The 9,625-nt window shown below is 34.1% G+C and overlaps 1 protein-coding gene across 1 annotated transcript; it reads right to left on the bottom strand.

Annotated features, from left to right (window-relative positions):
* Positions 1-960: 960 nt before the first annotated feature.
* LOC127726573 (tripartite motif-containing protein 45-like) lies at positions 961-3,610 on the bottom strand. Its single transcript, XM_052233989.1, has one exon. The coding sequence runs from the start codon at positions 3,487-3,489 to the stop codon at positions 1,564-1,566; it is 1,926 nt and encodes a 641-aa protein (XP_052089949.1). The 5' UTR covers positions 3,490-3,610; the 3' UTR covers positions 961-1,563.
* Between the last annotated feature and the right edge of the window lie 6,015 nt (positions 3,611-9,625).

Raw genomic sequence — 9,625 nt, 5'->3', positions numbered from 1 at the left:
TTTTCTCGTTTGAATTGTTTTACATTTGTCATTTCGGGGCCGTTTATAGCTGACTATGCGGTATGGGTTTTGCGCATTTTTGAGTCTCTCTCAAAAATAGCTTACTCTCTGTGTCATTTAGTCTCTTGCGGATATTTGTCTCATTGACAATCATACCACATTTTCTTATTTTTTATAAAGAAGTCATTTTCCTGTATAGTCTTTGTTGTTTTGTTTTTATCCATTTAGGAATCTGATTTAAATACGATGTCATTGTTTGCCATTTTACTTTCCGATAACAGAGATTTCTTCCTTACGGAAGATAGCCAGATTTATGATTATCATATACCAAGGGTCCATACCTGATGCCTTAAGAAGTCATATAATACTTCAAATTCAAAAACAAAAATTGAATATGTTGTATATTCTTGAATGGCTAAGATTTATTATAAAACAGGTGAACATTGATTTTTTTTAAAGAAAAACACTATCTTATCAAAATCAAACTGCTATTTAATGATTGTCTTTCATAACTATAACTCTGCGATAGCTATTGCGTATGTAGTGACCTTAACCATGAAACCTCTCGTAAGAACTTTGACAACCGCACAGCGTAAATTCTATGGAAAACCCGCGATGAAAGAAAAGGAAAAACAAACGTAGATAGTTTTAATTTATTCTTCGTTAAAAATAAAATAATACATCAAATCATTTAACAACTGTTATGACAAAGCTTAGGTCACAAATGGAAATATATAAAAGAAATAAAACCGCTTTATCACTTTATCACTCACTTTTTTCACGTGCTCCATGACTATGTGTTGACTGCTTATCAAGGTTGCGATAAACTTTTGTAACGAAAATACGAAATTTAACTAGATCCCAAAAGATTCCTTTACTTTAAAAAAATGAATGCGTTCGAACTAGATTGTGTCGAAATTTGAATATGCAACCAAGTTATAAATGCTCCAAGATAAAAAAAAAAAAAAAAAAAAGCTACAATTTTTAAAGATTTCGACATTTGAGTAGTGTACATGTTACTTCTATAGGATGAATGCTGCACATTTTAGATACAGAGTTATTCTTCTTTTTCTTTTTATGAATGTCCATGGTGTCATTTCACGATATATTTTACAAAGACATGTACAATTTGAAGCATTGTTTGAAAACTGTTTCAAAGTCCAATAGCTGTTAACACACCAAACCACATTTTGAATTTATGGATATATGTAAAATCTTGAAAAATCTTTAAAATACATATAGTTTGAAACTGATCAGTTTTCGAATATCAATAAATCTTATTAGCAATTTTCGGATTCTGTCGTCTTGAGTAAAACGAAGCAGAATAACTCGCCATACCGCTTTCATGAATGATGATCCTTATCGACGATAAACAAGTTCCTCAATTATAAAATAAATTTATAACTTACATAAAATCACTTTAAAGAATCGATTGAAAACGCCGACAAAAACTGACAAATACTTCTTCCAGTCAATATTTGCGTTTAAAAATAGTGAACAACGATTAAAACAGTGACAATAAAATTGTTGACAATGACTACAATGACCGCGACAAAAGTTATGTCAAATGTCAAAGCAAATTTCGTACAACAAAAGTTCTTTTCCATCCTGATTCGTTATAACGAGATATTTACCGTCTTTGCTCACGTCAATGAATCTTGGATTTAAAATTCCGTCTTTTTCCTCAAGCAATACTTGGTGCTTTAAACCATCCCCTGAAATTTGTAAAATATTGTTTGAATCGGATCCTGTAACATAAATGTTATCAGACATGTTGTCGCTTGTAATCCCACGGGCGCCATTCAGGTCGCGATGAGTAAATCGAAATTGGTCTTGTCCGTTTTCAGCTTTTTTAACGATTGATGATTTGTCTGAAACGTACAGTACATCTTTATAATCGCAATGAATATACGTGTTCTCTCCAATTGCGTCTTTAATTTCGCGAATGGCAATCCCAGATTTATCATAAATGGTAATAGTCTTTGAGTCTGCTGCATAAAGTTTTCCCCTACAGAAATATATGCTTTGTACACCTGACTTGATGTGAATGACTCGAGTTTGATTAGTGTCGGTAGAGTCGATTTTTATTAAATGTACCTTGCTTTTACGTTTACCATCGTTCAGAACTGCTACTTCACTGGGTCCTGATTCTGTAATGTCGAATGGCTGGAAAGACAGTTTGTGTGTTCTCACTTTGTTACCCTTTACATCAAAGATTTCCAAAGACATCTCTCCGCAACACGATACTATTATTTTATTGTTGTTCATGAAACAAGCTTCATAATGAGATTTCTCGTATTTAGCTATAGATTTTATAAGTTTTAAACAAGCAGAAAACTGTCTGTGTGCCAACTGCATGTTAGTGTCTGGTGCTACAACATTGGTTACACGACATGCTCCATCAATCTTTTTAAAACTCTCGTCCAAAGAATGATCGATGTTGACGTCTACTTTAACATAATGATCAAACGGTTGCACTTCGAAATGTTTCTTATGTTCAAGTAATCTCCCCTTTAATTTTCCAGTTTCAATCATAACCTGGACATCAGACGCCTTTTCAATGCATGTTTCCAGTACCTTTATTTCGTTGTCAAGTTGTTTCTTAACATTTCCAAAAATCGTTTTTCTTTCCTCTAACCTTTTTGTTTCGTTATCAAATTCTTTCGTTAATTCACTTTTCAGTCTATCGGTGACCGTTTTCACTTTTTGATCTAAAATCTCCTTAAGACTTTCAACTTTTTGGAAAGCATCTTTACTCTGAGAATTCAGTGTTGTAATTCCATCGCTGGTATTTGAAAGGATGTTGTTTACATCGCCTGCCATTGATGTCAGTATGTTTTGCAGGTTTTTAACAGTATTGGAGTCGTGATAAATAAGTGCCGCATCCTCAATTGTACAGACATTTTCGCATTTTCGATGTTCAACGGAAACACAAACGGAACAGCAAGGAATCACATGATCTGAACAATACAATTTAAGTTTCTCATTTTTATGTTTTGAACAACTGCTTTGAAATTTAACGGGAAACTCAAATGCGCTTGTAAATTTTTCTATCGGAATTACTTCGTGGTTTTCAAATATTTTATGATGTTTGTGATAACGATAACAATTTTGGCAAAGAGTGTCCGAACAGTCGGTACACGCGAATTTTGCTTCAGTCTTCTCGTCCATTCTTTCACAAGACGTGCAAACTTTTCCAGCATTTTTCAGATTGACGCTGTCGATAAGACTAATTAAAAGAAAATTATCGGGCAAACGGTTTGCCCACTCGTTTGCCGAAAGTCCTGATTCATGGATCTGTATAACCGACCTACATATAGGACATTCAGCACTTTGATTTTTACCTTGTTCAAATGCGGAAGTAAGATAAGCCCCAATACACTTCTCACAGAACGTGTGTAAACACGGTAAATATTTCGGTTTCATTAAAATTTCTAAACAAATCGGACAAGTCGTTAAATCTATTACATCCGCCTTTGAAGTTGCCATTTGAAGATGTACTTGGTATGCTCCAAACCTGTATCACAATATAAGACGAGTTTTTATTCCATACTATAGATGATAGATTTGTTATCGAGGCTCAGATAACAAATCAATACTAACATTCAAAACAGTGACGGGTACCCAGTAAACAGGTAAACTGGACCCCTGTTGTCTTCACTTATCGCTACACTGAGTCTTGTTTATTCGAGAAGTGACTACTGGTATATAGTCGGTTAACTGGTTTGCTTCTATATATATGCCGAAAAAATGCTTATAAATCCATCTATTCTTTTTCGTAATGTATATAATATATTATATAGAAACGAAATCTGACTGTTGATTTCAGAAGTTTGGTCTATAATAAAAATAATACCTATTAGATTTTATTTTGAAGAAAACATAGTCTAACAGTATTTCAACTTAACAAACATGACAACAAAAATCATAAGTCAAATGGAGAATGCCAAGTGCGTCGCGGTTATTCGAGGACTTGGTCCGATAATCTATGTTTGTTAATTTTGATTACACGATAGAAAAGTTCGATGATCGAGTAGGCTACAGTCCGTTGAGAGTATGAGTTGTAAAATATTTCTACAAATTTTTAATATGATTTTTGTTATCTTATCATAAAATGTTGTCCTTTTCAAATAATATTTGACATCTTTCAAGATAGTTCAACACCACGAGGAAAACATCCGTAAAAATGGTAAATGTAAGAGACAAATGTTTGTAATCTCTGAATAAAGTATTAAGCTACAGGAAACTCTTCGAAATATTTCGTGCGTATTTTAGAATAGACGCCATATAATTTCAAAACCATCGGGATGATCTCCGAAGAATCCTGTATGTCATGGAAACTGATGTAAACATAACAGAACTATGTAAAGTAGACCTGCTTTGATACTATAACTGCCCTTGAATTTTTACTAGATAACATTTTTGTTCGCTATGGAGATTTCGTATATCGTCAGGTTATCGGAATTCCCATGGGGACTAACTGTGCACCACTTATTGCGGACATGTTTCTGTATTGTTGAGTTACAGTTTATGACTAAAATCAGCAAAGACCCATCGAAACAACATCTGATTCAAAAATTTAATAACACTTTTAGATATTTAGATGATATATTGGCTCTCAATAATGACGACTTCAGTATGTACACTTATCCTGCCGAACTGACTTTAAATAATGCTATTACTAACAATGAACACTGCCCTTTCCTGGATCTTGATATCTTTATCTTTAACGGGAAGCTTAATACCAAAATTTATGATAAAAGAGATAATTTTTCATTTCCTATTGTTAATTATCCATTCTTAGATGGTGACGTTCTCTTATCGCCATCTTATGGTGTTTATCTATCTCAACTTGTTCGATTCGCTCGTGTATGTGACAACGTATTTGATTTCAATGAAAGAAATCTCTGTATTACTGAAAAATTATTACACCAGGGTTTCCGATATCACAAACTAGTCAAAACATTTACTAAATTTTATCATCGGTACAAGGACATCATTCGTAAATATAAATCAACATGCAGACATCTTATACGTTCAGGTATTTCACATCCAATATTTTATGGTAATATTCTTTACAAAGCACCAAAAATGTCGGCATTCACCTAAAAAGCTAACCAAACCTTTAAACAGACTTATTCGAAAAGGATATAGTTACGATACTGTTGTCAAGTCATTAAGGATTGCATATTTTGGTATTAATATTGATTCACTCATAGGGTCTTTGCATCGGAAATAAACACATTTATTATAAAACCACTTGTTGGCATGTAACGGTTATGTTCTTCTCATATATTTTATGATGGTATGATACTAAACCCCTAACGGGAGAGATTGTACTTGATTTTCATATGATGAAGACATAATCTTTAATCAGTTTAATTGAGGTCTGGAACTGGCATGTCAGTAACTGCTAGTAGATCGATCCTTTGTTCATTTATGTATCGTTGTCATTATGCTTAGTTTCTTTTGTTTTACCTATTCTCACATCGGACTCGGACTTCTTTTAAACTGAATTTTTACTGTGCGTATTGCTATTTGTTTCTTTATTCTACATTGGCTAGAGGTATAGGGGGAGGGTTGCGATCTCACAAAACATGTTTAACCCCGCCGCATTTTTGCGCCTGTCCCAAGTCAGGAGCCTCTGGCTTTTGTTAGTCTTGTATGTTTTTTGATTTTAGTTCATGTATATGTTTTGGAGTTTAGTGTGACGTCCATTTTCACTGAACTAGTACACAATTTTATTTAGGGGCCAGCTGAGGACCACCTCCGAGTGCGGGATTTTCTCGCTGCGTTGAAGACCCATTGGTGGCCGTCGGCTGTTGTCTGCTCTTTGGTCGGGTTGTTATCTCTTTGACATATTCCCCATTTCTATTCTCAATTTTATAAATATAAATATAACATCGCAGGCAAGCACGTGCTTCGATTTTTCTAGGTCTGTTCGGTTTCATGTCATAGATTAAAATAATACAAAAATCATCGTGTTACCTGTTTGAAACAAAACAAGAGTCGTATTATGAATTTTGTCAACTTCGTAAGTAATGCCCCTTTAAAAACACACAAACATTTTCTCTTTATTTAACTATTCAACGATATAGGAATAAAGGAATTATATTAAAACACAAAATGTTAATTCACACAAACTTTTGACCAATTTATGCGATGAACATATCCCTCCCCTATCTTGTTGAGAGGAATTGTTGGTAACATATCCCTCCCCTATCTTGTTGAGAGGAATTGTTGGTAACATATCCCTCCCCTATCTTTTTGAGAGGAATTGTTGGTATGAAAACAAGAATATTCTGACAGAAGGTAAACACCACCTGTATAAGAAGATGCGAGAAAAAAGAAGATATTTCATTTTTATTTAAGAGAATACATCTTTGCTTAGAATTGTATGTCTAGTAGTTACAGAAAAGAAAAGATGGACTATATGTTTGAATTAATTTTGCAGCAGGAACATTTTCAAAAATACGTCAATCATTATACTAGAAATGCAAAGTATCACATAAAGTGTTTGTGCTTTAATAAATAACACACAGAACAGCGAAAAAATAAAACAAATTCTCCATTACATCGATATACACAGCTATAATAGGCGGTAACGTCGTAGTCATAACGAGAAGCTTTAAGTATAGTGGGAAATGATTTACAACAGTGTTTTTGTATGACAAACAATTCATTAACTTTCGAGCTAAAGTGGCGTTGTGTCATCTCTACAATTAGCAGACTCGAGCAAAAACAAATATTAAAATCCCCAAATAGTATTAAAATTTGTGAAAACACACAAAGCATATATAGATAGATTTGGTATATATAGGCCCAGACATACCTTTAACATTGACAGCTGTACAAGTTTGTCTATTCTCAGTGTGAATGAGACCTCTGATATGAACGACACGCCAAGCCAGATTTTAAACACACAAGGCGACAATGAGTCTACAGGTAGACAAGTCTATCCACAAGGCCAAATTATCTAAATCTTAAATCTGAGCCGGCCAACTCTAAGTTCTAACTGCCATGTAGTCAGTGGATACAACAATACCACATAGGCTAGCTGAATGTTTTATTAGGTTTTAAAAAGAAACCTGTGCATTGCAACTTTTTAAAGTTCCCTTTAGAATCCCCTTTTAGGAAATAAAATCCGACAGTGACCTTTCTAATTGTATTTTCAAAATACAGTATCATTGAATACTGTAACAATGAATCAAAAATTCAATTATTATTGTACATGCTTCAATGAAACAACAACCCAACGGCAAAAATAACCAACAAACATCTAGGGGGCAGCATTCTGTCTTCAAAAAGGTATCTCTCCAATTGTAATATACCAATATATATTGGTCGTCCCTAGTATATATGTAACTTGCAATTATCTGAAGTTTTAGCTCACAAAATAAAGTAAACTTTTAGTTTAAAAAAACATTCAGAAAATAGGCAGGTGTTCCTATATTTATATGGTGACGGGCGATAATGGGACAATCTCCAATAGTATTAAAGGACATTTTTTTTAATGTGTTTATTACCTCATTCACAAAAATGCTCTAATAGGAATTTTCAAATATTACATAACTTATTTTAGATTGTTAACGAAAGAGAAAACTGTTTTTTCATAACATTTTTCAAACCTAACTATATTATATGTACTTTAGCAACCAGTAACTATTTGTAATAACAGCTACAAAATAAAAATAGGAACTGAATATTTTAGTGGAAATATTGAGTACAATTTTTATTGCTTCATTTAAATGTTAATTATTGTAACAAAGTTAGTTGGACAGACGCATCATCTGGGCAACTAGACACCAAACGGATGATTATGACTATTACAGATCATTACAGTTGTTCCATCAAAGATTTTTTTAAGAAAAAGTCTGCTGACAGACGACGTCTTGTGTCAAGAGACAAATGTTGCTTCAATTTGCCTTTAAATCTAAAATGAGCTAACATGATCCTTCACTTAAAATAACATGGATATCGTTAGGCTGATTCTATCTAAACACATTAGTCATACTGGTCTTGCTTCATAATCACAAACTTTATCCAATAAAGACAGTGTGGCTACTTGTTAAATCAAAGCACTGTAAGCGCTGCAGGCAGTTAACCAAAAACCAAGGCAAACGTAATTATGAAAACTGTGGCAGTGTTGCTTCAAATTTTTTTTTCAGATTTGAAAGAACAAACATTAAACATTCGTATATTGTACATTTATGTTTATTTAATGAATTGATTATTAAGGCAAATTAATTAATATTTTATCAAGGTTTTCTAAAGCAACGCATATATCAATGTATATTTTTAATGGTGAGTCTGCAGTGGTACAAGTTCGCAATGATTGCAGGTGTTCTAGTTGGTAGTTAACGTTGGTACCAGTTGACTTTTAGTGGTACAAGTTGACGTAATTGTATGAATGGACTTGCTTCCCTGGAAGGAACACTGTGTTTGGGTTCTACAGTACAAAAGTTATGAGACACAAATCAGACAAATGTTTACTACTACAGGGATCAAAGGTGAGGTCTGACTGCCCTGACCATAGTAAATGTAAATGACCCCCACCTTCACCCCAAGTCCGTGATATCACTCCATACCAAGTTTGGAATAAAATGACAAGTGATTATAAAAGAGGGACGAAAGATACCAGAGGGACAGTCAAACTCATAGATCGAAAACAAACTGACAACGCCATGGCCAAAAATAAAAAGACAAACAGACAAATAATAGTACAGATGACACAACATAGAAAACTGAAGACTAGGCAACACGAACCCCACCAAAAACTGGGGGTGATCTCAGGTTCTCCGGTCAAATAAAACAATTGGTCAAACATTCTTGGGCTTTACACTGCTTGAAAGATTTATATGTTATCTTTAAAATGAGCCATAAATGAAAATTTTTATAGGCCCAGAAATAATTCAAAAAATAATTAAAGTAAATTCAATTTACCTAGACTCATTTTTTGCATCAATAAAATTTTATAATAAACAAGAAATAATTGTAACAGGATGCTGTTACGAAGTCTCCCAAACAAAGCTCCCATAATTCGTCATTCCCATGGTCGCCTGACATTGGACAAAGTCCAGTACACATTGGTTTGGTCTAGTAAAGTGATATGCATATGTCACATAATGTGACGCCTAGGAGATTGACCCTGTATATCATTCAAATTATTTTGAAATGACAAACAGGAATAAATATGGTTTAGGAGTGGGGACCGTTTACAAGTTCTCAAACAGGAGGGGGGGTTGACCCCACGGACTCCCCCTATATTTCATTTGATTTGTTATATTGTCCCATACATGAATATATATGGTTTAGGAGTGGGGTTTTCAACCGTTTACAAGTTCTCAAACAATAGGTGGTGGGGTGACCCCAGGGACTCCCCCTATATTTCATTTGATTTGTTATATTGTCCCATACATTAATATATATGGTTTAGGGGTGGGGATCTCGACCGTTTCCAAGTTCTCAAACAGGAGGGGGTGGGACGACCCCAGGGACTCCCCCTATATTTCATTTAATTTGTTATATTGTCCCATACATGAATATATATGGTTTGGGGGTGGGGATATCGACCGTTTACAAGTTCTGAAACAGAAGGGGGTGGGGTGATGCCAGGGATTCCCCC

This window comes from Mytilus californianus, unplaced genomic scaffold (assembly GCF_021869535.1).
Source record: "Mytilus californianus isolate M0D057914Y unplaced genomic scaffold, xbMytCali1.0.p SCAF_18, whole genome shotgun sequence".
Classification (NCBI taxonomy): domain Eukaryota; kingdom Metazoa; phylum Mollusca; class Bivalvia; order Mytilida; family Mytilidae; genus Mytilus; species Mytilus californianus.
This window is presented reverse-complemented; position numbering and strand designations above follow the sequence as displayed.

Coding starts and splice junctions, on each gene's coding strand:
- LOC127726573 (XM_052233989.1), bottom strand. CDS start 3,489: ATGGCAACTTCAAAGGCGGATGTAATAGATTTAACGACTTGTCCGATT.